Source organism: Aulostomus chinensis, chromosome 5 (assembly GCF_037954235.1).
Source record: "Aulostomus chinensis isolate RoL2024-O1b breed Wild chromosome 5, RoL_Achi_v1.0, whole genome shotgun sequence".
In the NCBI taxonomy this organism is placed as follows: Eukaryota; Metazoa; Chordata; class Actinopteri; order Syngnathiformes; family Aulostomidae; genus Aulostomus; species Aulostomus chinensis.
Window position 1 is genome coordinate 20,140,395 of NC_141324.1, and position 27,657 is coordinate 20,168,051.

The 27,657-nt window shown below is 41.1% G+C and overlaps 2 protein-coding genes across 4 annotated transcripts; both read left to right on the top strand.

Annotated features, from left to right (window-relative positions):
- The first annotated feature begins 1,996 nt into the window (after window positions 1-1,996).
- On the top strand, window positions 1,997-9,169 carry wrnip1 (WRN helicase interacting protein 1). 2 transcript variants are annotated; one of them, XM_086203779.1, is made up of 8 exons: window positions 1,997-2,790; window positions 4,175-4,369; window positions 4,903-5,141; window positions 6,321-6,544; window positions 8,106-8,261; window positions 8,366-8,445; window positions 8,557-8,840; window positions 8,974-9,169. In XM_086203779.1, exons 1-7 carry the CDS (start codon window positions 2,194-2,196, stop codon window positions 8,836-8,838), a joined length of 1,773 nt encoding a protein of 590 aa, XP_086059905.1. In that variant the 5' UTR covers window positions 1,997-2,193; the 3' UTR covers window positions 8,839-8,840; window positions 8,974-9,169. The 2 variants fall into 2 exon arrangements, with proteins under 2 accessions (XP_086059905.1, XP_086059904.1); XM_086203778.1 differs by lacking the exon at window positions 8,974-9,169 and having other exon boundaries at window positions 8,557-8,842.
- A 2,183-nt stretch (window positions 9,170-11,352) lies between these two features.
- On the top strand, window positions 11,353-24,281 carry wnt3a (wingless-type MMTV integration site family, member 3A). Of its 2 annotated transcripts, XM_086203773.1 has the most exons (5): window positions 11,372-11,458; window positions 12,407-12,528; window positions 16,681-16,922; window positions 22,171-22,436; window positions 22,513-24,281. In XM_086203773.1, exons 2-5 carry the CDS (start codon window positions 12,437-12,439, stop codon window positions 22,990-22,992), a joined length of 1,080 nt encoding a protein of 359 aa, XP_086059899.1. In that variant the 5' UTR covers window positions 11,372-11,458; window positions 12,407-12,436; the 3' UTR covers window positions 22,993-24,281. The 2 variants fall into 2 exon arrangements, with proteins under 2 accessions (XP_086059898.1, XP_086059899.1); XM_086203772.1 differs by having other exon boundaries at window positions 11,353-12,528.
- The last annotated feature ends 3,376 nt before the right edge of the window (window positions 24,282-27,657 follow it).

Below are 27,657 nucleotides of genomic sequence, written 5' to 3' on the forward strand. Positions count from 1 at the left end.
TTCCACTATTTTAAGTACATCTTGGTTATTTTGGGAATGTATTATTGATCATCTTTGCATCTCAGCCTAGTTACCTCTGTAGAGGAGGTCACGTGTTCAGCAGTGGCTGTCTGTCTGCCTGTTTTTCTGTCAGCAGGATGATGCAAAATCTATAATGACGATTTTTCTTTCTCACATTTGTTTTAGGCGGGCAGGCTAGTTTTAGGGCTACCTGGTGGTTATTGTAAGTGAACATAATGGAACAAGCTTAACTGGAAAAATTACAGTGTTGTCCTCACCACAGCAACATGATAAAGAGTAAACGTGTGTTCTCTCACAGACACGCGGAGGCATATCTGCATCACAGCCCATACATTACTCTGCTCCTTCATGCAAAATCGAAATATGATCCCCTCTCTCAACCACGGCTTTACTGAACTACCACACACTCCAACGTGGAGGTGCATGGGCCTGCTCTGAGCTGTTTGCAGTATTAATTAAGGGTTGAGCATGAAAGTGCCTGTGGGCAAACTTTCAAGTTATGATTGTTTTTGACCGTCTACAAAACTGTTATTGAATCAACGATTAAAAAAACATCCTAAAAGCAGTGTTGAAGGTGCACTCCATGCTAAGTTTTTAGACTTTGCTGTAAAGGCATAATATACTGTATTGCTCTTATTTCAGGGGGGCGGCATGGCTCGGAGGTAGAGAGGCCATCAAGCAACTGAAGGGTTGCTGGTTCGATCCTCACTTCCCCTGGTGACCATGTCCAAGAAACCTTGAGCAAGATACTGAACTCCTAATTGCTCCTGATGGCCCTGCGACGGATTGGCGACCTATCCAGGGTGAACCATGCCTCTCACCCAATGTCAGCTGGGATAGGCTCCAGCCCCCCCCCCCCCCCCCCCACCACCACCACCACCACCTTTAACAGATAAGTGGTATAGAAAGTTAATGGATGAATAGATGGATGAATGGATGGATGCAGATGCACTTATTTCAAATAAATCTGTCTTTTAGCACCCTCTGCTGGTACTTGTGAAATTAAGAAATAAATTAAAATAATTCACAGTGGCAAGTGTATTTCATAGGGATTTCTGAGAACTGTGTGGATACCTCTGGTTCCAATTTTGTCTCCCAGAAGCAGCGCATGGTTTGCACTTTCTCCAAGGGGGGGAATAAGGCCAGCTTGGTCATGTTTCGGCTGTTGGCAAACTGATGACCTGACTTCAGCTTGGCCATTCTGCCTGCAGGGGACACTTGGCTGCCAGCCCTTTATTGAAGAGAACTTCCTCTGTCTTCTCACCCTGGATAAACTCACCCTAGATGATCCCTCGTATCTGACCACAGACAAAGACAGTAGTAGAGGCCCACTGAGGAAAATAGCATAAAATCATTTTTTATCTATTTTCAATGATCATACATCCACTGTTTTCTTCACTCCCAATGCCAAATTATGTCACATACCTTCCCTTTTTTTGTAATAATGCTTTTCTAATTCACAAACACTTGGATGTTTTGTTTTTAAAGAAAATTATGAGGTTCTGTAATATTTTTGAATTTTTGAAAGGAGCAAATATGTCTATATGCCTATGTTTCATTGTTGCCTCACGGTTCTCCTGTGATTTTATTTTTGTGTTAAGTGTTTTGTCCTTGTGTTTATTCACTGTATAATAATTATTTATGGACTCCTACTAATTTCCTTCGACGTTCTTAGCTGCCTACCTGTTCAGCTACACCTGGGTAATATTTACATGTTTGCTGCATTCAAATACTCCACATTCTGCTGGCTAAAGATGCATTCCCTTGACAGCAACTGAGATTTTGTTTTTGTTTTTTTTGTTTTTGTTTTTTTTTAGAAACAGTTACGATCAATTTTTATCCGTAAAAGGAGTCAAACTTTCCACATAACATCAGAGTAAGCCCCAAAACGGGTTATTGGAATTGTTCAATGACGTGTTGTCTCTGGAAATGTTTAATCGAGACTGATTTCTTAATATCCGACCGACTCCATGATTCCTGAACGCAACCAGGAAAAGAACAAATTAGGCAGAAAAAAATGTAAATTAGCCTGTTTGTTAAGTTAATGCTATGCTAAGATTGTAAAACAACACGTTTTAGATGACTCATGGGTAAAATCTATTTTACCAGTGGTTAATATGTAAAAACTGTTTGGTCATGTGATTAAAGGTCAAAAGTTTCGCGGGAAGCAACATGGCGAACGAAACGACATCCACCGCGCTGGACTCGGTGCAATGCCCCGTCTGCTCTAAGGACTTCCAGACTGACACCATCAACGGTCACCTGGATGTGTGTCTTCTGAAGAACGACACTGCCAGTCGGGCTGCGTCCGTTTCAGACGACGATGGACCTCCGGTGAAGAAGATATGCGTTGAGGCTGCTGGGTCTCCGTCATCGCCTGCGGTATTCTCCATGTTCCAGAGTAACAGGAGTAAAGTCTCCCTCCAGAACGAACGTAATACGCCATTTTTAAATAAACAAACAAGCAACGCAGCAGCAAACAAAGGGGTTAAACGTAGTTTACAGAGTGAGAGTGGACAGCCAGGTACGGAGCACTTGAGCAGACATTCCTCCGCGTTGAACGGACAGCCCGTGAAAGCAACACCTGTTTTAACCTTGCGGATCCTGCTAACCACGAATAAGCCCCTGGCCGAGACGCTGAGACCGGACACCCTGGAGGAATACTTCGGTCAAAACAAAACTCTGGGCCAACAAACACTCATCCGGTCACTGCTGGACTCCCAGGACATCCCCTCCCTCATCCTGTGGGGACCACCGGGATGCGGAAAGGTGTAGTACGAACATCTAACTGCAATAAGTATATACTTTTTATACCAATATTTACTTCTCTACCTCCAAGGCTGCAGCATCGGTTAGTACAAACACTTCTGATAATCAATTTAAAATACTATAAGAAAAAGAGAAACAGAAGAAATTTTAAAGACCAGAAGCATTTTTTCCCCTTAATGATCAATTAGAGCTGAATAACATGGTTATAAATGCAGTGTGTACTCTTTCAAACTCCCCCCTCATAGTATTTTTACTCAGCTTTACTAACAAGCAGGAAGATTGGCATCACCACCACCACCACTACCACCAGCTGTAGAGCCAGACCGGTAAATGAGTGGCCGATAATATCATCTAAAATGGTCCATCCAAGATTCATAGGTATTGATATTTGTTGTCCAATATGTGCCAGTATGACTTTTTTGACTGAACATACTACAGGAAAAAAATTGCCGTTGTTACGTTCCGGTATTTCAGTGTACTGGTCTGATTTTGGACATTAAAGTGAATTTTAAATTGAAATATTCTGCCTCCAATATGTATCTTTATCATCAGTTAATTTATAAAATATTGATGATAAATCCAATATCATAAATTACTAAAAATAAAAAAAAAGTCTGTTCGGCTGATAGTAGTGGCATCAGCCCCTAAACTCCTGTATTGGTTTGGCTGTGTATTTAATTGCAGCACAAGTTTATGTTGTTGTCCAAAAAAAGAGAGTGATTTTCACTCAGTGCTAGTCTGGACAATTTATCAAAAATCAATCAACTTTATTTCAGTGACTCTGCATAGCATTCCAGCTCCAAGAACAAGCAGGATGTGCCTGTGGTACTGACCAGGACTGTGCAAAAATGGTCAATAAACAGAAAAGAATAAACTAAAAAAAAAAAAGAATGAGACAAGTGAATCTTTTAAGTTCATGTTGAGAGAGTAAATTTATGGCTGCTAGATTGATGCCCGCACATGCTCTTCATCTGAGCTGAGTGCTCCATGTTAGCGGCATCCTTAGGACACCCGGCTGCTAGCGTGGACTGTAGTGACCCACAGTAGCTCACGCTTTGCCAGCATCTCCAGCATTAGAGTTCAGGTTTCACTGTTTAGTAGTTATTTTTGGAGGTGTTTGGAGGATTTACAGTAAAGACAAGTTTTATGAGTTTTATCCAGGGTCTAAAAATGAAGGTGCATTATATGGCCTGGATGATAACTCGTGGCTGTGTGCCCTTCATGCCCGTTCTTGTTAGGATGTCTCAAATTTCTACACGATATTCACAATATTTCTTTTGGAAGGATGCTGTATTGGTTTTTCTCCCGGGACTGGGATATGATATATGACTCCTCTGTTTTCATCCAATAACATTTATTTCATTTGCATTTTCTTGTCTTTCAGACCACTTTAGCTCACATAATAGCCAGCACCAGTAAAAAAAATGGCACGGCTCGTTTTGTGACTCTGTCAGCCACCAGCGCATCCGTCAGCGACGTGCGGGAGGTGATCAAGCAGGCGCAGAATGAGCTGCGACTTTGCAAGAGGAAGACCATCTTGTTTATTGACGAAATTCACCGCTTCAATAAATCCCAGCAGGTGGAGTATTGAGCCAGAGAGTTTTGAAGTTTTTGACTTGCTAGACCTAGTAATTTGTTGAGCTAATGATTACACCGCAAAACCTCTGTTTCCCGCGTTGTAACGATCAGGTGTGATCATGTTTACTCTGTTGCCAAACGACGAATTTATCTCTGCAGGAATAAAAGTACAGTTAAGTAAAACATGTGCCCTCGCCTCTCTGCGACCTGTGGCAACAAGTTTAAATTACAGACTTGTTGTCTCATCATAATTTAAAAGTCTTTGAATTTAATGTACTTGGAGGTTTGATGCAGCCTTATAATTGTGCTAACGTGTTAGCCTACTTTTTTTTTTTAAAGTGCCAACATCTAGAAGATAATTCAGGATTGTGGCTTTTTCTTCATTCAACCTAAGAAATGTTGGCTAAGAGTCCTCAAAGCAAAGTAAAGAGTTAAAAATAGAGAACAAGCATACAAGTACTCACCCTGGATATCTTGTCACCTCAGAGATGGTCTTGCTTTCAACATCCTCCTGTTTTCTGTGTGTATCTGAAGGACACGTTTCTTCCTCACGTGGAGTGTGGGACGATCACACTTATCGGAGCGACCACAGAGAATCCGTCCTTCCAGGTGAATGCCGCCCTGCTGAGCAGGTGCAGGGTGCTGGTGCTGGAGAAGCTGTCGGTGGAGGCGATGGGCTCAATCCTGGACAGGGCGCTGGCTGTGCTCGGGATCAAAGTCCTGGAACGAGATCAAGCAAATTCCAAACATCAAGATAAAACTGATGGACACGAGTAAGTGCTTCTCCTGGGATACTGCTTGACTGGGTATCACCCTACAAATCAAAATCCTCTGGTTGAGTGGAAGGCCTGCTCTCTCCTTCTGTTCCAGGCTTAGTGGGTTCAGTTAGATAATTTATGGGAGGAGTATACTAGGAGTTGTTGGAGCCACAGCAATCCCCCCGGCTCTTGTTCCGCCTGATATGTTGACAGATAAGAATTTGCATACGAGCTATGTAGACAGTGAGATCGTTCTTAACTGCTGGCTGTGGATGGAGTCTGATGGGGAGTGTCAGGGAGATAAATAAATATTTATGTTGAGTGTTGTGGGTGCATTCAAAATCACAGAGCGAATCACAAATCACACAGCAAGATAAAAGGGTTGAGGCTTAAACCACAATCAAGCTGGCACACTGTTATCCAGTGTAAATCGCCATGGTAACATATACTCAACCGCCAACCATCTTTGGAGCAGTTTCAGTTTCAGTTCATAATAGACTTTTGAAATGTGCATCAGGTTTTTATGAAACCAGTCATCATTCCTACCAAACTCACGGATTTGTAGTTAATGATCTCTTTGTTAATTATGTTTCGCTGGTCAGTCAGACTTGATCACGGCCAGGTAGCTGCAACACTGAAGTCATCCCCATCAGCCTCGGCTGCTCGTCTTGATTAATGGACAGTAATATCATGCTAACACACTACAAGGTCGCTACATTAGCCTCATTAAAGCTCACAGAAAAGAAGTGTTTCAGTTGGGTGTCATGGTGACTGATGATACCTCCTGTAGGCCAGATTGTTGCCCTCATCTAAGGTGCTTGGACTCTGCAGAAGCTATATTAAGTGTCCCTCTCCAGGGGGCTTGTCAGTAAGGACATGGGCATCGGATGTCTGATTCCTGTGTTGGTGTATGGAGGGAAGCTCCAGACAGTTTGAGGGGAGACTCAGTGAATGAGGAGTTATCAGATCGACTTTATGTTGAAGAGCCTACATGAGTGTGAATTGTTAAAAAATGGCGAAGAGATACTGTAATTTGGGGGATTTTACAGTTTTTCCTGTGTTCGAAGTGTCAAAAACTAATAAACGACTGCTGTTTTCATCTATCTGGTGTCAAATATATGTAGTCAGTTTTTAGCTCCTTTTGAAGCCCCTGTAATAGAAGGCGCTGATGATGCTACGTGGCTCTTTTCTCAGGCCTAATGTTTACATCGAACAGAAAGCTCTGGACACCATCGCCTACCTTTGCGATGGTGACGCGAGAACCGGACTCAACAGCCTGCAGATGGCTGTCCAAGCTCAGGTGGGCTCGGCTAGGCAAAACCTATCCGGACCAGACGAGTCTTCTCAGGAAATACTGGTGAAGGAGGAGCACGTCAAAGAGGGTCTCCAGAGGTCCCACATCCTCTATGATAAAGCAGGTAAGTGGGAGTTAGAGTGAATGAGCCATGTGGGAATCCTCATAATCCCACAGCTAATTACACTCATCTAGATTTACCAAAGCACCTCCTTCCAATATTGCCAGTCGGGTTCGCAAGCTGTCACTTGAATTGCGATTCATTAATTGACAATAGGGAAAAAGAAGAAGAAGAAAATTTTGAATTATGACCAAGAATGTCCATGAATGCTGAAAAGTGTTTATCTATTAATTTATTCAATCATTTACTAATATCTAGATCTATATTGAAAGGTTTTATGATATCTATATATTTATATACGCCATTCATGTTGATCCATTTTTTTATTTGATTTTTTTTTCATGATTTAGCCTTAATTGGGAAGCGTCTTATTGAGTCTTATAGATGTAATTCCACCTATGACGAGTAATAAAATAGAAACAGTTACAATACTATTTCATTAGGAGTTGGACCCTGATGAATGAGAAGTAGGGAAACTATTTCTTGAACTATTAAAACCATTGAAGTTACTGCCAGGAAACTGGTTTATAATTAGCAACAACCTCGCCGTGCACCAGCAAGCGTAGGGTGGCGTTCCATACGTATGGTAGATGTTCACACACACAGACATAATCAGGTTTAATGTGACACCTGATGGAACTGAGCTACGTGTCAGGACGGTGTGGCTTGTGCGTATGTTTAGTAGCACGCTGCATTTTCCCCTTCTCTCGTCATTCGTACCTCCGTTCCCTGCCCCTCGTCATGGCTGCCCACGGATAACTCCCTTTTTCTCCCTTCCTAACATGTTGACAGTCCTCCAAACCGTCCTCTTACATAACACTCAGCTGTCCCAAAAGTTGGAGATTTACTGTTCCCTGTTTCACATGGCGATGAAAAGCACCCTTGGCTTGACTCATGAGCTCGATTGAGACGGTATCACACCCACGTTTATGGCCTCATATCATCGCCTCAGCCTTCGTGTGTATTTGCTCTTTTGTGTTTATCACAACACGGTAATAATGTTCTAACAGATGAGAATATGAGGTGTTGCGTACTTCAGCTTACTTTAGTCTAGACAAGAGAAAAAGAAGGCAGGGGAAAAACTGGTAACTGCCGTACTAAAATGAGACACACGAATAACAATAATCAGCAGAAAAATATATCAACAGATAAGAGGAAAACTAAGTAGACTGACAGCTGTTATCCAGACATCTGCTGCACACAGTTATCAATCATGAAAATGTCAGAAAATATCCAAAAAGGTCGACCAAATCCAAGCTGATATCTCTTTTCTTGGATTCTTTCATTTTCTCCATCAAAACACAACTCAAAATAACCAGTAAGAAATAAGAACAACTGGTGATCAAATCAATGGCCAACAACAAATTTACCAAGCACCTCTGCTTAATGACCTTTATATTACCACTGGACGTCGTCAGTAATTTGGATCAAAGACACAACAAAGGGATCCTTTGATCGATTGTGTATTACTATCCCATAACAGTAGACCTGGATCCAACAGTTCTCTGTATTCTACATAGAATTTGAAGTATTTCTATGCAGTATAATTGTGTGTCCCTGAAAGGTGAAGAGCATTACAACTGTATCTCAGCGTTGCACAAGTCAATGAGAGGTTCCCATGAGAATGCCTCTCTGTACTGGCTGGGCCGCATGCTGGAGGGCGGTGAGGACCCCCTCTATGTGGCTCGCAGACTGGTCCGCTTTGCCAGCGAGGATGTCGGTATGTAAACGCGGCTAGCAAATGAGTAGAAAGAAAAACCCAAGCTATTTAGGCAGATGAATGTTCAGTGTTTGACTGGCTGCCTGGTCTCCGGACTCCCTCAGGTATGGCGGATCCCTCTGCTCTTCCTCAGGCTGTTTCTGCCTTCCAGGCCTGTCACTTCATTGGGATGCCTGAATGCGAGGTATGGCAGGCTCGCCTGAGAGATCAGCGACGGCCTCAGATCAGCACATACCAGCCTAATTGTGTGTCAGTCATCTGCTTTACTGTCTTCTCTCCTCCTCCTGCGCTACAGGTGATCTTGGCTCAGTGTGTGGTGTACCTTTCTCGAGCTCCCAAATGTGTGGAGATTTACCAGGCTTACAATAATGTGAAGGCCTGTTTGAGGAACCACAAAGGCCCCCTGCCTCCTGTCCCTCTTCACCTTCGCAATGCGCCCACCAAGCTGATGAAGCAACTGGGCTACGCCAAAGGCTACAAATACAATCCTGCCTTCAGCGCGGCAGTAGAGCAGGAGTACTTACCTGAGGAGCTGCGGGGGATTAACTTCTTCACCTGGACGCCCTCAGAAACATGAAGGTCTGTTGCAGTGCTGCAGTGAAGCTCCCGCATGAATACAAATCCTTGAAATTGACCAGAAATGATTTGATGTAGCTTCTGATCCAAACCACACTTCAGCTTATGTAAGACTTTTCACATTTCCTCTCCGCAGGTAAAAGAAGTCCATTAATGTTCAATATTGACAGTCAGTCAGCTTCCAGTCAGTCTGTTGCTTTTGATTCACTTCTACAGTAAAGTCCTGTCCCCAGTATATGATGGATTGTATAACGAGCACTTGCTAAAAATATTGCTGTTCTATAAATGGAATTTGTGAAATAAACATGACTATTTCTTATGTTCCGTTGACTTGCCTCCTGTGATGGAAAAACACAAGACAAATATAATCATTCTGACATTCCACATTCCTCACTTCCTATGTTAATGACATATACCTAAAACAATATGGGACTTGTTAAATTCCCGACCGCTGGATATGAGAGCAAGATTTTCTCTGCAAGAGAGGGAAGCGACACTTAGTTTGTTTTTTGCAATGCAACCTTAGGCCCCCTAGGTGGCACTAAGACATTTTTCTCTGACAGCCTGCAGCACCCATCCTACTGGTGTCTACCTCCAGGCAGGTCATTAAACACTTGGAGGAAATTAGACAGAGTCCATAAACTGCTTTTGTCTGACTGAAACACGCGTCAGTGGACCAGTGAAACAGAAGGGAAGGTCAAAGACCAGTGAATTCATAAACTGTTTGGAGAATAGAGCTTTTATGATGTAGAATTCAATAAAAAGGCCTTGACTCTCCATCTACTCATTATTCTTTTTTTGTAGGCAGCAGATTGAGACGGTCACTAACTCAGACATGGAAACGTCAACATTTCAAACTTTATGGAAGGTTAAAATTTAATTTCAATTGTATTGGACAGCTGATGAAATCTTAAGTCCACTGAGTTAACTCTTAGCAATTATTTAATTCAGCAAAGCAAATGTGCGGTGGTTTGAAACATGCATCTTCCAGTTTATTCACTGTTAATAAATATTCACACATTTTGTATTCTGATTATTAACTTCTTGACATTGACAGTGAAATCACAAAAAGCCTACAGGCAAAAGAAAAGACAGCTCAGGTTAAAATGGGAAATTCCCTTTGGTTTCCTCAATATAACTGAAATAATTTGACTTCAATTCAACTATGAAATTTTAAAAAGTTGTGTATATACATGATACATGTGAAACTGTGACGTCTGAGTGCACGTGAACGCAGCCAGAGATGATGCGGGCAGTATCAAGCACAAAACTTTGTAGAGCTGCCAGCTTTACTTGCAGTAGAGGGTAGTAGCGATGTGATCGTGTTGAGGTGTGTTTTGTTTACTGGCTTGTGTGAGGGATGGATTAAACCAAATTAAATCCACACATTCACCGGCATGTACCGACATCTTGAAAAACTGCTTATTCTGCTGAAAAAAATCTGTCCAAATATCAGATCGGTTATGCAAACATAGCCTTTAAAAAAAAAAAAAAAAAAAGCCACACTGTAATCAGCTTTACTGCACAATTTTGGATCCGTGGCAGCACTGATGTGTGACCTCACAGAGTGGAGGACACAGAACCTGCTTCTTCTAATCTTCGATAGGAGCCTGTTTATGCCTAAGAAGAAAAAAAAACTTGCATACACACAAGTACTGCCACTTTATAAGTACTTCACCTGGAAGTAACAAGAAAGGAAGTTGCAGGCCTGAAAAAAACTTGGATACACGATTGCAGTCTGATTGGTCTTATAGCAGCTTATAGAAAAGTTTTTAATCATTAATTCTACAATATCACCCGGTTAATACAAAAATAAGGTTTGTTTATAGTAGCTAGCCTTAAATATAGCAGCAGTCTTTACATAGATTTGGTGGCCCCTGCTGGGCTGATAGTGTAAAAGAGTATGGACGATGAGTCAGCATAAATACAGTAGATAAATATATTAATATATGTATACTATCTTTCTATCGGTGGCTATATTAAAATATTTGAACAGATCTATCAGTGCTGCCATATTCAACAACTGATAGTTAACTGATAGTTCAATAACTGAAGTATAAATTAAACTTGAGTAAATTTTGCATTTGTTCTTCGCACATCTGAAGCCAGGCTTGTGTTTCATGAGGAAAACACTTCAGGTTTTATGTAAAACTTTTGATCAGTCGAGGAAATGAAGGCCAGTTGTAAATGTATTTATTACGAATGTCTATTTAGGTGTTAATATAAACTGATCTCACATGCAACAACAATTTGTTTTTTATATATATATATATATATATATATATATATATATATATATATATATATATATCAGCATTTTTGTTGTGTTCAGGAAGACTGAGACTTCCAGGGCCTTCTGTGCCACCTTCCTGCCACCCGTGAACATTTCTCCATAGTTCCGCCCCTCTGTGAAACCCTGCTGAAGTTGCGCAACTGGCAGATTTTTTTTTTTTTTTTTTTTTTTTTGTAAGTCTTCACATAATCATCAATGCTTGTAAAAGGAAAGACGATCAGTTCACCTCCTATTAGCACAGCAGCCGCTTGGCACAGAGAAAGCAATTTAAAATCAGAGGAGAGGCCAATCTGATCGGATATTTTCAGGCAGGGAGTTATGACATGAGGTAAATACCTTTGCATATATGCACTGATGAGGAAAATCCCACGACCTTCATTAATTATCTAGCAAATATGGGAGTAAACCAACCAGCTGGATGCATCTAATCTACGACAAGATCCTTCTTGATCCAAATAACAAAGAACGCGTTGTTATCAAAATGTTTTAATTTTCTACTGGAGAAATGACACTGATTTCAATTAGAAATAAGTTTTGCATTTCTTCTATAAACAGATCGAATGTGTTAATTTCAGTTTCCTCATTGTGAATCCATCATGGGCGCGAGCACGCGCGCACACACACACACACACACACACACACACACACACACACACACACACACACACACACACAAGAACCCAGAACTTCTCTTTCTGCATTATAGAGGCACGAGTTAAAGCCTGGAGACGTTAATAATGGTCTCAAGCAATTCACACATATTTATTTCTGCATTTTAGAAGCTTCAAGCCAGGGAGTGAAATCCGGACAGGTTGTTATAGCTACGCGATCCACAGGGGTTCCGATGTCTATTTAAAACCCCTCAGACCCTCCCTCTCTCCTTTAAACAACATTATATATCACACGCACTGCATGCTAATGCCACCAATTCTCAATGAGCACTAAAACACATCTTAAAATTAGTTCATTCTTGGTGTCTGACTTCCAAGTGCCTGACTAGAGAACTGCGGTAACATATCATCAGAATTCCCCCTTTGGCAATACCTGCTGACTGGGTCCTAAAAACAGCAAGCAGCTTTTAACTTTTAATATTTGCCTCCCGAGTTCTGCCACGAGCAGTCGCGAAAGATAGCTCAGTTTTGTTGGGTTTTTTTTTTTAATTTTTTTTTTTTTTTTGGAGGGTAGAAATAAATATCCATCGGAGGTTGTTGTTTTTTCTGTCTTTCTTTCTTTCTTTCTTTCTTGCTCTTCTCTTTCAAATCTGTGTGCGCCTCAGAGCGCGCATGTAGGCTTCTTTCTGCCGGCGATGTTTTGCGAAACTTTAAGGATGATATACACTGGATGTTTCCTGCTGCTCTGCGGGCTCACGCGTGTCATGGCAAGTTATCCCATCTGGTGGTAAGTTTTATTTTCATTTTATGTCTTAGAAAAGCAGCAGCTGCGTGGTGATGATGACTGTATTAGCTGTTTCTAGTGGAGGTTTTTGTTTTTGTTTTTGGTTGTTGTTGTTTTTTGGACAGAAGCGAATCCGCTCAGCGTGAAGGTGAGGTTGTTCAACACTGATTTTTTTTTTTTTAATTCACGTTTGACTATAGTTGATCAGAGGTGTTAGGGGTGATTGATAAACAGACGGTCATGATTTTAAAACCTGAAGCAGGTAAAATAGCTGTTGGAAAACGTGTATTTCCTCTGTACTTGAATGTATATTTGCACGTTTTCCCCTGCAGATAGAAAAGCAACTTTAATAGTGAGAGTGCGGCAGGTGCACAGTTTTGCCAGTGTGTGTGTGTGTGTGTGTGTGTGTGTGTGTGTGTGTGTGTGTGTGTGTGTGTGGGCGCGCGCGCGCGTCATGCTTGGGATGCTTGATCACACTGATATTGTAATATTTTACGAGGAGAATTTCTGTGTTGATTGATATTATTCTGGTGAGACGTCCAACGCATTTCTGTTTTCTGTAAACTATAAATGAAGCAGCTTCGGGATTGGAGGCAGCGCATGCTACTCACTTTATATATGGTCTAGTTTTTAAAACATCCTTATAAAAATAAAAATAAGAATAATCGTAACACATAACCTGCATTTGACATCCTCGACACTGACGATAGCTATATAGTTGACTTCTGCCTCTAAAGAGTTGCAGCAGCAGGTGCACGACCAGATTGTAAATGAACTGACCAGCAGCTGAAATATTTATGTTTAATCAAAGTGACAAATATCATCTAGCTCAACAACAACAACAACAACAAAAACCCACGCGTTGGATTTATCACGTCCTCTGAAGCATAGATTCCCCCTCCAACAGCATTCATGCACAGGCATCAATCGTAAGTGTATTTTTAGAGCTAATCAAGCAAAAATGAGGATCTTTTTTGACCCATATTTACTATTTGAGGGTGATTAGGTGTTGGGTGTACCCAAGTCTACTTCCCTTAACAGGTCCCCTAGTGGTAACACTGATGAGAAACTAATTACATGCTCAGCTGGAAGGAAATCCTGGCCCTCTGCACTCAGAGATGGAAAAAAACTGACCCAAATTACTGCCTGTGATATCATCTGACAGGAGCAGGTTTAATGCTTACTATAAAAGCGTGTGTTGACCTTTTTGGTGAAGAGAACAACGTTTCAGTTGACATAAGTGCTTCCCTCCTCATGAATGACACAATGGAAGGCAGTTTTCCATTCTGTCATATCAGCAAGTTATGATGCCTATGATGGTTTGATTTTAGAGGGTGGGTCAGATCGTTGATTCAAGAGGCAAAAAAGTGTTGTTTTAGTGTGTTGTATCAGTCCTGCCAATACAAACTATCTTTGACTGCAGAGGAAGCGCATGAGGTCACCTTAGAGTCTTTGACGTAACCCTTGTTTTTTTTATGTGTGTGTTTATGTGTGCAGATTTCTTTTGTTTGTTTGTTTGTTTGTTTGTTTCATGGCAACTCATCCCAAGTTACATATCACAAGTTTCTCCATTTGCAAACGCCGATCTTAAGAGTTTCCCCTTCTTCTTTTTCTTGTTCTTCTTGAACGTGGCTTCAAGTGTCCGCCACGGCTGCATCACACTCGCCCTCTACGCCACATGCTAGTCTCTGGTGATACGTACGCATCTCCACTAAGACAGGTTCATGTCTGTCTATTCCCAACCTGCCATGACATAGCCTGGCTGCACCCGCCACCCCCTTCCCCAGTCCACCCCACCTTAGAAGATAAATACCTGGAGGTGAAAGCTTGCCGCACATTCCTTTTCCCAAACATATTCTCTTGATGTCAAAGTCGGCTCCAAGGCCTCAGGGCCCTCGAGTAAAGTGGTAATTCTAAGGTACCCTGCTTGGGCTTGCTGAAATATGCATTAAACCTGTGCTGGATACACTTATATGAGAGGGGGAAAGTTTGTACTGAGACAAATAATTGAATGTGATGTATGTTTTTTCTTCCATATTTATTGTAAGAGTTTTAACATTTGTAACTAAACAAAGTCTGTATTTCCTTGGCAACAATCCTCTGTTATACTGACCATTAGTTTCCTCCGTGATGAATCTATTTCTCAGGAGGAATTAGAATGAAAGCACTCCTTAAATCCAGACAACACACAGCAAACATTTGTTAGGTATCCAACAACACTGCAAAGAGCTCCTTAAAAATCATAAATCAGTCCGAGTGGAACTTGCCCTGCCTCCTCTCTTTAGGCCATTTCCTAACACAGGAAGAGGTGGCATGGATTACTCAGAGACACGCATGAGTGGAGCAGCTTTAGCACACTGACTCATGAACGCTTTTGTTGGTTTGATATTGTTCAAGAAGATGACCCGTTGGAAATGCATGAAGATCAAGCAGAGTAATCCTGATGAGCATGGAGGCTCATTTGTGAATAGATTAAATTAGTCGCTTGTTTGTTCTTGCAAAACCCAAGCAGATTTACAGAAAACGCCGCCGAATCTTCAGCTGTATCACTTTTTTTTTAATCCTCTGTGAAGGAATCACGGGTGTGAGGTTTGACTGACAAGGCTCTAACACTCTCTAAAGCCTGCAGCACTTGTTTCCACTTCCCTCTAGTTCCACGATCACAATGATGAACCTGTGATGAATTGTTCAACATGGGGTTTTTCTTTGAATTTCCACTCCTTTGTTGTGCGTGTTGGGGGGCACAAAGCACAAAGTCTGCACCCGTTTGGTTTGTGGATTCAGGTTTCTGCCGGGAATGATGTGCTTAAGGGTATATGGACTGACAAGGGCCAAAGAGAGGTCAATTTGTAATAGGAGTGCCCTTGTTTACTGGTTTGGATGTTGCAGACTAACGGCAGACAAATGCGATTTCCTCTGGAGTCAACTTGTCATTGCTCGCTTGCTGAATGTCTCATTTATGATTAACCACAGCAGACTAATCAGAAATGAGGCGAGAAACCAGTGTGACACATAACTCTGCCATTTGCCTGAGGGAAATGAAAGTGTAGTTCACTTACCAGGTCAGCCGTAGACATAGTATGACACCTGACAGACAACACTGAAATGTAAAATGAATTTTTTAACATGTAACCTGAGGTATTCAAGGTCAGCATGTTTGAAACCATCATGCAGGGGTCATTTGTTTGTTTTTTTTTGACTGTGAGCTTTGAAATACCCTGAAGCCAGTGTCAGGGAGTTTTGGTTAATCTTGTTGTGATCAGCGATTAGTCCTTGAACAACAGGTCAACAGATTGCAGAGCTAGCAGAGGGCTGCACACCTGCTCTGCCTCTGTAGAAGCTGCAGTCGCTGTTATCACTCAGAGGAGGATCATCAGATTAGTGCTGCCAGTCCTTAATAGATGGCTGATGTGAAATGAAGACTTGCCAAGAAGCTACTTTGTAGCTACTCTGTAGGACATTTGCCAAAAATAATAGGAAGTGTGTTATTAAATAATTTAGCTGTGCTATGACAGTATCAAGTAGTTGAAATATTGTTTTAATAACCTCAGGTCAGCAGTTCATGTATTTATAGAAGCTATGGTATGTAATGCTAACTGTGTTTATATTATCAAGTGATACAAAGGATTTCTGTGATTAATGATGAGTAGCAGTCCTAATTGAGAGGACAGAGAAAATAAAGACAGACGAGCAGCCAGCCAGAGAAATGTAATCAGTGAACCAAGTTTGCACTTGTTGCATCTTCCTCAAAGGAATCGGGGGGGGGGGGGGGGGGTGGCAATCGGGTTCGGTGTTACACTTAATACACTCTCTGAAGTTTCAGTGTAGGGTTTGCACTCTTATTATGCTAAGCTGAAGGCCTGTTAAGTGTGTGTGGACAGCTAATAACAAGGTTTAGCTTTCCAGGTTGTCAGCTCTATGAAGACCTCTCAATGCAGCATGGACTTTTATCTTAAAGTGAAACACAGCGGTAGCAGGGGTGCAATTTCAATACACACAAAGGCCAGGTGCATGCAGAGAGGGTAGTTGAAGGGATAAAGACAGGTAATGGTAGTGTCTGATAAAGAAAATAGACACACTCAATCAAACTCAGTGTGTTGAAAATGATCAAGATTTTGATGTTTAAATGCTGACTCTGTAACCCCCTCCTTGTAGGTCACTAGCAGTGGGCCACCAGTACTCATCATTGGGCACGCAACCTCTCCTCTGTGGCAGTATTCCAGGGCTGGTGCCCAAACAGTTGCGGTTCTGCCGGAACTATGTGGAAATCATGCCCAGCGTGGCGGAAGGGGTGAAGATTGGCATCCAGGAGTGCCAGCACCAGTTCAGAGGCCGGCGCTGGAACTGCACCACTGTCAATGACAATCTGGCCATTTTTGGGCCAGTCTTAGATAAAGGTAATGTTATCCAGCAAAAACATTCATATGTATTTCATTCAAGTATGATGTGCAATGCTCTGGTTTAACATAAATGGGATTTTGTATACTTTTCCCTCATTTCAAATCATGTGAGTAAGATATTCACTTCTTTAAACCAAATTGACCGGTGGAGTTTCCCTCAGTTTGAACTTAATGGATTCTCTAAATGTTAAGTAAAGCTGTATACTTGTATATTCATCTCTCTGTCTCTGTCTCTGTCTCTGTCTCTGTCTCTGTCTCTCTCTGTCTCTCTCTCTCTCTCTCTCTCTGTCTCTCTCTCTCTCTCTCTCTCTCTCTCTCTCTATATATATATATATATATAAAATTAATCAACATTTTTACTGGTGATTAAATCGGTAAATAATAAAGTCAGGCCATCTTTCGACTGAGTCTCAAATGGGCACTTTGACGAGCGATGCATGCATGAAGTGACGAGCCACTGCCAAGTACGGGTCCTTCAATGGGCCAAGTTTAAAATGTTCGTGTCTGAGTAAAGTTGCCACGCAAGGGTGCTATGATTAATCTGGTGTTAATTTTTATAACGCGTTAATTTGCGATGAAATTAATTAATATCTAATTAATGCATTAAGTGATAGCCCTAATATATATAGATATAGATATAGATAGATAGATACATACATACATACACACGCATGTATATGTGTGTGTGTGTGTGTGTGTGTGTGTGTGTGTGTGTGTGTGTGTGTGTATTTACTGATGATGATGGGGATTTAATCTGACTCACTTGCCCTAAATTATGTCTCAATATTGAGTTGATTAACTCTTCTAAATTTTCTGTTTGCAGTAGAAATGCAGCCCTCCCTCCATGTATCATTAGGGATGTTCATTCAAATCCTTGTTTAAATAGAAGTAACACAAGCTGCGTGCAGCCTGTATATGCATGAAAAAACGTACACAATCGAATTGAGTTCTGTCTTGTTGGAGTTTTCTTAAGGAGGGAATCCCCTGTGATTGCTCTGATGTGTTTGTCTCTGAAGTAGGGTTAAGACTGAGTTGTTGTAGAGTACATTTTTCAACTGGAACCAACAGATGTGTGTACATTCTGGTGTAAGCAAGGACTCGGAACGTGGAAATCCCCACAAAATAACACAAAATTTGACAAAAGATGCACAAAACAAGGAAAATCAACACAGTGGAAATCATTTGTACATGTTAAAAATACAAATTAATCAATCCATTTATGCTGTATTTGGTTTAAGGTTTAAGACTAAGGTCGTCTCAACTATCATTTGGAGACACAAGGGTTTTGAAATTAATATCTCTCATCGTATTCACACACAAAGTACCTGAGGAGATACAAATAGAGGACATACAGTTACTACATGCAACAAAAATAGCTATAATCTACAGGCTGCAAGGTGAAAAATAAAACAAGGTTAAATAAGGGTTAAAGATACATTTGTCACCTAATTTGAAGAAGATTAATATAACATGGGGGAGTGGAGGTTAGTTAGGGCAATTGGTTTTAATAAACTCTTGAGGCAGTTGATAGAGGAGTCTTGAGCTCCGGTAGGTGGCTAACGATTGGGGTCCTCAATCCGAGTCCTATTGTGGTGTAAAATGCCACCGCATCTCTCCCATCCCTCGCCCAAATTGCAGGGGCAGTGAGTGGATAGAGAAGGCAGCTACTGGGCTTTAGTAAATCATTTTGATTGGATTAAGGTCACTGAGGCCCTTAATAATGTGAGAGGTCAAAGTGGCTGGATTAAGTGCCTTTGTCAGAGGCCAAGGAGAGTGACTCAGGGGCTCACCGGCCTTTGATAGGGCTTAGTAGGAGAGGGCTTCCATTTCATTGGATTTGATTGATGCTAGTGTTTGTCTGTGCATCAGAACTATTGTCCTCTCTGGTGTTTGTCTGCACTGTGTCTGTTTCCTCCTGCCTTTTTGGGGCAATGCTGAAAAGAAGAGTAGGTGTCTATAGGCTGTAGCAGTTTAGTCGCTATCAGTTAACCCGTAATACCCATGTACCTTCTCCAAGGACACTGTAGACATTTGTTCTACAGCTGGAACAAAAAGGATCTCCATGCACACGCTGAAACAGTGCAGTTCATACTCTACCTTATGTGCATGCAAATATTCTTGCCATATTTGTCTTCTTTGTGTCTGATCTGGCTCCTGTACACATTGGCTTGATTCTCTCTCTCTCTCTCTCTCTCTCTCTCTCTCTCTCTCTCTCTCTCTCTCAAGCTCTCTCTCACTCCACACCCCAAATCATGAGCTCTCCCCCCAGGCTGTGTCTGCGTCAGCACTCATTAATTTACATTAAGTAAAGTGTCAAAACATGCACTGCTGGAATCTGCCTGTGATGAAAGGTAACAGAAAACTGTGCAGGTGTTCTTAGTCCACAGAGCCGATCCCAGAGCTGTTACGGCATTCGTGGTATTTACAGAACACCTCCCTACTATCAGGCTTCACTTCATGAGTCATATACAACAGATTTAGTAAAAGCAACCTTAATACAAAAAATCGGACAGTCACTACTTTACAGGTGTATCCACCCATTGTTATGTCACAATACCTCAAACAGTAAATGCAAACGAGGTTTGTGGGTATTACATAAATTATAAAGCATGTGGATCGCAAAATTTCATACAAATGAAGTTCTTAGTCATACATGTTCACTAGACATGTATACCTTGTTCAGATGATGAATAAACAATAGATCCATCTAATAATGTAACCAAAATCCTCCAGTCCCGTGTAAACTTAACTGGGAAAAGGTCAGGGGATGTGGGTTATGACCTATGACCTGAGGATGAGAAAGTGTAACTATTTAGGATGAGCTAAGAGGTCTCTGCTTTTCATGAGACGTATGTCTCTCCATGCTGGGGGAGGGAAACTAGCACACCAGTATATCATTAACTCTGGGCAAGAAAGAAAGAAGGGGTGTGGTAAATGGAGTTGATGGGGGGACCTTAGCCCCACTCCCTGCTGGGCACTGCTCAGAGCACAATATCTTCGCAACCATGAGATTAAGCAGGAGAAAAAGTGCTTTTCCCCATTCACACGCCCTTTAGATTGTTTTATTAAACCATTTGAATAGGGATTTCCCCGTCTGCCGACAAGCGGGGTCCAGCCAATGCATAGTTCTCTGTTGCTATGACTTAACTTGGTCCCCACTAATCACTGGCCAGGGCAAATTTCATATAAAATATCTGGCGCCATTGTGGTACTAACACAGCGTGACAGTGGAAGCACAATAGGGGATTCAACCCCCCAGCAGGTTGTAGGGACCACTTGGCCTGCCAGGGTCTGGCAAAGTTTGGTGGGGAAGCATTGTCAGAGGAAAAGTGTCCTGAAACACCATAAATTGGTCTTAAAACCAAGAAAAGCAGTGGAACTAATGGAAGAACTGGTGTTTCCAGGTGAAGCCAATACTATTATAGGCGTCACTGGCCCAAAGGTCGACACCATGTTGACACAGAGTATAATATGTAATATTAGTAGAGGTTTGATAGCTTACTACTTCTGATGGTTTTGTGATTACATGTCAATGTTTCGAATACACACTAAACTAAGCATTGACTTAAATTCTAAAACTTTCTGTTTCCATGTTGTGTTCCTAAATTAAAGTCAGTAATATATGTCAAGCCTATAGCCTATCCCAGATGACATTGGACGAGAGGCGGGGTTCACCCTGGATGGGTCACCAGTCCATCACAGGGCCATCAGGAGTAATTAAGGGTTCAGTATCTTGCTCAAGGATACTTGGACATGGTCACCGGGGGAAGTGAGGATCGAACCAGCGACCCTTCAGTTGCTGGATGGCCACTCTACGTCCCAGCCATGCAAATACATATATACATATATACATATACATAGGTATAAATCAAGTTGCATTCTTTTTGCACTCATGGAACCGTATGGACTCACTTCAGTAATCTAACCCTAGCCCCTCCCATCACACCCCAAGATACTAGGACATATTTAATTTCCCCCAATTGCATTCTTGTATTGTATTCAGGGTTCCTTGTTAAGTCCACATTTATTCACATTCTCTCATCTCTCAAGGGATTATAATAACATAGTTACACAAAACTGAGTGATATAGTTGATGTTGTTGAACCTGTCTGTATCACTGAGCAGCAAGACCTGTGTTTATATATTGTCGGTAAATGACACAAAAAACAGAATAACTTATCAATCAGTAAAATAGAACTAATTTTGCTCTTACATTTAAACTGATGTAGTAATCTGACATGTACTTCACTTAAAAACAGGACTTTGACAGACGTGGATATTAGTTAATGACTATAAACATAGGAAACAGTTGTGCAGTGTGTAACAATACATCCTATCAACCCTTCATTTACTTCAAAAAAATGTTATCAGAGTGAAAAGATCTGCGATAATAAAACTGTTCCATGCAAAAAAGGCCTTTAGTGCAAAGAGCAGAGGTTAAGAAGTTATTTGAATGTCAGTCGTTGTGAGAGTACAGTGGTAGTGTGGAGTGGGTGGTGGAGGATGACAGTGTGTGCCTTTTCTCTTGCATCATTGTTACTAATGCCCTTTAGTCCTTAAACTGGTTGGAACCTGCTGTAAGGGAGGAGCTCCTACTACTCCCTCTTAGCTTCATACTCCTCCCTTCTCTCTTTTCTTCTATCGTTCTTGTTCTCTAAACAGAGATATGCCCATGCACCTCTTCTTTCTCTCCTGCTCCTGCACACACACTGCCCCATTCTGTCACAGTTTATATTTGAGCTCTCCGGTACAAGCTATACTAATGAATCCTGGTCAAGCTAAACCAGGGTTAATTTGTCATTAAGTATTTCATTTGTGGACCCTCAAGTTCCATCTCTGTGTTGGGTATATGACTATCCCTGCAGTGTGAGGCTGTTTCTGAACCTTTCAAAAGCTTAATTGAGTCTCTTAATTATAGGCCTGTCAGGCCCGTCTCTTCCTCTCATCTCTCTGGAAGATCCTGATGCCTCTGAGTCATGAGTTAACTATGTCAAACAGAGACAAAGGCTTGCTGGCCTTATTCAGAGACATGACGATGGATGTCTAGGCTGGATGAACCTTTACTCTGGTATACATCACTAAATACTAGGTAGTGACCCACATTCTCTTGTAATTAACGCAAACAGTATGTCCGCAGTCTTGGCAACCTTTTTGTGCATTCAGTAATGAAACTCATCAATAAAATCATTACTCATTAATTATGTCAGCAAACGTGTCTCATAGATGTCTGTAATTCTCTTTCCAGCTACTCGAGAGTCAGCATTTGTCCATGCTATTGCTTCTGCGGGGGTGGCGTTTGCAGTGACACGTGCCTGTGCTGAGGGTTCAGCCACCATCTGTGGATGTGACACACGCCACAAGGGTCCCCCAGGGGAGGGATGGAAGTGGGGTGGTTGCAGTGAAGATGTGGATTTTGGGAGCATGGTTTCCCGCGAGTTTGCTGATGCCAGGGAAAATCGTCCTGATGCGCGCTCAGCCATGAATCGCCATAACAACGAGGCAGGCCGGATGGTGAGTAATCTTTTAATTGTGTTGTAGACTTTCTCCTACTTCTACAATTACTAACATATATTATTTTAATCCTCAGTCCCTCAACGATAACATTTTCCTGAAGTGTAAGTGCCACGGGCTCTCGGGCAGTTGCGAGGTCAAGACATGCTGGTGGTCTCAGCCTGACTTCAGAGTTATCGGTGACTACATGAAGGATAAATATGACAGCGCATCTGAGATGGTGGTGGAGAAACATCGAGAGTCCCGTGGATGGGTGGAGACCCTAAGACCCAGGTACAACTATTTCAAACCCCCCACGGAACGTGATCTGGTTTATTATGAAAGCTCACCCAACTTCTGTGACCCTAATCCTGAGACCGGCTCCTTCGGCACCCGTGACCGCATTTGCAACCTGACGTCTCATGGCATCGACGGGTGCGACCTCCTCTGCTGCGGCCGAGGTCACAACACCCGGACTGAGAAAAGAAAGGAGAAGTGCCACTGTATTTTCCACTGGTGCTGCTACGTTAGCTGCCAAGAGTGTGTCCGAGTCTACGACGTTCACACCTGCAAATAAGAACATCTCCTTTTGTTTTCTCACCAAAAACTTCAGTAGGCAGACAAAACAAATAGAGGCCAAAAGACAGCAAACTCAGCTTGTCAATGGATTCCACTGGCAGATGTGTTCACCTGCTGTCGTGACTCTTGAAAACGCCAGACTCTGCCTTAATCAGCTGAGGAAGCAGACGTCGACATCAGAGGGCATCACTCGTATGAGACATTATGGTGCTGATGAGGACAATAATGTGAAAGCATTTTTATGTACTGCCGTTGGAAAGAGGAACTGTTGGCTGACTGACAAACACCATATTGGTGAAATCTTTCTGTCTTCCCAGTAGTCACTTCGGTTGCTTTCAAGTCTTTGGGGCAAACATTGTCTGTTAATCATAACTTATTCTATTGATAACTTGTTTTGCTGCAAAAAAAAGTGACAACATTTATTCAAAATGTACAGGATCAGACACTCAAAAGCATGCATCTTCCTCCTCCTCGATATTACTTCTGAAAACTAACATTATCATTGTGTGAATGCTTATTTCTTTGATAGAGTTACTGACATTTGGGTAAGAATGCACTTGTGCCTGAGTGAATGTAGTTACTGTGCTGTAATTTGTTTACATATTCTCATATTCTTAAGCTAACAAGTTAATATCTGCTTTGAATGATTCCTGTTATTTGAGAGTGAGCCACATCCATACCGGACATCAGCAAAATGAGAATGGTCGGCACATGCCCTGGAAAAACCTGGAAGAGTGTCGAACAACATGGAGCGTTTATAACCAAAGACACATAAAAACAAAACCCTGAGGTGGTCAGAGAGCTGCACATGAATCTTAAAGGTCAGCACTTGTGTACCGTTGAGACATATGAAGCATGTTCTCCCTGTTTTTTTATCAGTATTAGCGATGTCTCATATGGCTGTGGAGGGAAAACAGTTATTTATAAGAGGGATATTCCTACTTTTATTTTGCTCAAGAAGATTCTGTATTCCCTGATTGGAAAAAAAAAAAAGAAGAAAAAGAAAAAGCACAAAATGGCAAGCAAACTTACCTGCATCATATAAGCTTTGTTTAATACAGATTAATTTGTAGTAAAAATGACCAAAACCTGTGCATGTGATGATTCTCAGCTGTGGCTTCTTGTTCCTGAAAGTACATAACAAGCAGCATGACTGAGGCCCTCAAAACTTCCCTTGTTTTAATGCTGCTAAGTAAACCGAATAATATTGTCTATGAATAGGTCCTTACATTCAGTCTTTTGTCTATGTGTTATATGTATATTTTTGCATGTGTTTTGATTCTTTCTGTGAAAGAAATATATATATATATATATATATATATATATATATATATATGTATATATATATATATATGTGTGTGTGTGTGTGTATATGTATATATGTGTGTGTGTGTGTGTGTGTGTGTATATATATATATATATATATATATATATATATATATATATATATATATATATATATATATATATATATATATATATATATAGTTTGGAGTAAGAAAATGTGAACTTTTGATTAATTTCTTGCATACAGTAATCCCCATTTTAACCAAATAGACCAAAATAGAATTGTATGTTATTTTAGTTGCCTTTCGTTTTGTAGTTTAAACATAAGATCCCATAATTTGAGAAGATGAGATGCAACCAATATTTATTTGGAAAAGGCCGAGAAAAGACGTCTTACTTCACAAATATTTCGACTATAAAAAGTTATTGTTTACAGCCAATATGATGTGACGTCTCAGGCATGTATAGTTGAAATAAACTTGCCCTCCCATGACAGGCGTATGAATCATGACAGTAAAAATAAGCCGCCATAACTAGTGTCTCCCTCTTTGATAAACTACCAGTACAAGATCTGCTATCTTGCATTTATTACTGTACATCTGATATGTGATTGAATGCTTGTGTGGACATTTTGCTCACATTCTAATTTTTTTTTCTTTAAATCCAAAGTTTTGTACAGACTAGTTTTTGTGGTTGTTTTTTTATAATTATTTATTTCATGCCATGTACATATTAGTAAGAAAAAAAAGTATATATTTACATAATGTTTTTTTGAATCGGTGTCTGAACTTGTAACACTGGATCCCTTTTTACCTCATCTCTATTTTGTTTTTGTTTTGTTTTGTTTTTTTCACTGACTGCACACAGGTATCATTTGTCCTACTGCCTGTCATAGACTTTAAAATGTTAACTCTGTAACAGCGAAATAAAACAACATAAAAGTGCAACATGTTGTTGTCATTGACTACAGAACCACACATTTGAATGTATGTATTAACACCTCCAGCGTGTGGCGTTATGGTTAAGGGTGGGGGTTTTGTGGTTTTCTTTGGTCTGTCCCCGTAGGAATATGCTTATAACCACATTTTTATCAAAGAAGCGAATGTATTTTATGACACATCAATTCAACTTCAAGAATATATTCATTTCTCTATTTCATTTTGCAGAGGTATTTGCTGTTAAGTTCAAAGAATAGAGTGAACTGATGGATAATGAAAGTTAAAGGCACATAAATGATGTTGCAAGCAGGGTTCACCTCCTACCAACAGTTTAAACACTGCAATGTATTGGAAACTTTAGAATTTTCCTCTCGAGAGTTTACAATAATACCAATTCTGCTCATGTCAATAACTGCCTGGCAATATTGAGTCTTGAATATTCCCCTTCTTTGGTTTTATTTATTCCTTTTCAACATTAAAGAGACAATAGAAATATGCATATCACAATTAAACTGGAGACCAATACAAAAGAAAAAAGAAAGAGGTTCACTATGGGAAACAGATCATCCTGGAAATCAGATTCACTCCAGCATTTCTTTCAAAACCTGCCGCGTATTTGTTTAATTCTGCTGACAGCGCTGAAATCATAACCTCAGTAAAGGTAGTTAATTCAGTTCTTTATCGGGATTTGCACTGAAAGACAAAAACACAACATCGCAGATGCTGGGTATTAATCAAAGCAAGCAGCCAAACACAAGAATGCGGCTCCGCATTGAAAAATATCAAACCAGCTGAATAGCGTTCATGATAAAGTCCCGCTGAGCAGTGCAGTCAAGGACTTGGAGCAAACCGAGTGTGTTTATCGGTCACAGCTCAGCCTTCACCAGTATATCTCTATTATATAGTTGTGTTGTTTTTGTTTGTACGTGTCGTAAATCTTCTCCGTAATGAACTTGATGGCACACAAGTCATGTTTGAGCAATTTGCTATCAGCGAGAATGTCTTCGTGAACAGTAAATTAGCACTGAAACAAGCGCTGAGACCTTCTTGATTATTCTGCATCCAGGTTGGGATGCGGTTGCCATATCAAATACTCCTTCAGGGCTTTGTGTGTCGGAGATGCAATATTTTGTCAAATGCATAAAAAAGAAAAATTTAATCAAATTCAAATGAATAAGCTGTCAGTCACGACCAGGACTAGAAGATGACAGCCGTAATACCCAAACATGAACAGTGGATTTGTCCCTGGAAGAAAGAAGCTGGTCTGATGATTTGATTATCTTTGAGAAACTACAGAAACCAGCTGTGCTTTTTTTTTTTTAAAGGAACATTAAGAACCCCCAAAAATCTTAGAGATGAGAATATGGAAATAGATGGAGCTCCGTTGAAGAGAAAAGCCTCCTCTCAAGATAGATTAGAGGTCCAGAGTGAATGGAGCCCTCCGGTGCTCCGGCTCAGCTGCTGGACCCCTGATAGTCTTTGAGCTCTGCAACAATGTCACCACCAGAGGCCAGGTCTCACTGCTATCTAACCCCATTATCACTCCCAAAGATTGATACACACCCCCTCTGGTAGGAATCACCACAAATTTGATCCTACTATATTTAAGGAATCCTAAGAGAACTTGCAGGAACTGCTGCTGGATGAGGAATGACTGCTGAAGTCTCTGTTGGGTATAGCCTTCATTCCACACCTCGACCTTTGACTCTTTTCACACCAGCTGAATGAGAGAAAACAAGTACAAAACATGAAACAGATCACAGGATGGACAGAAACTCCGGCCCTGCAGCAACGCCGTGTTTTGAGCGAAGGAAATGGGCCCTTCCCTTCAGCCAGACCCACCTTGCAGCTTTGTCGCCCAAGTGAGATTAACATTGTTAGCAGATAGTTGCCAGAGGATTCTCTGTCGGCTGCGGTGGTATCCTGACTGTGAGAACTTTGACACGACCAGACTGCCAGTGGTACCACCCAATAACCATATAAATGAGAGACAATGGGCCTAATTACAATCAGTGCTCTCTTTTTTTATTTTATGCCCTTTTTTTTCTTTTTTAACTGAAGAGGAGCCTGAGTTTCACCCCGACATTCACAATAGCATGCATTTCAATAAAGCTGTGTTGTTGTGGGGCAGAGCGAAGTGGCGTATATACAGTAGAGCAGTGCGAAGGCCCACACTCAAATGACATGATGCAAACACTCCCACACAAGTCACACTTCAGCTACAGCCAGCTTCTTTTCCACTGTTCTCAAGAGCTTTTGATGTGTAGACAGGCAAGCAAGAAAATCTCTTTACTTCAGTTGAACTGTATGCAAGAGTTAAAAAGAAACAGATTAAATCATTGATACAACTGCTTTGTGTTAAAACTTTCTGAAAATGACGAGAGCTTGAAAGGATGCGGATCTCAAAGCGGTTCTTGTGTAGGTCACACGGGTCCAGG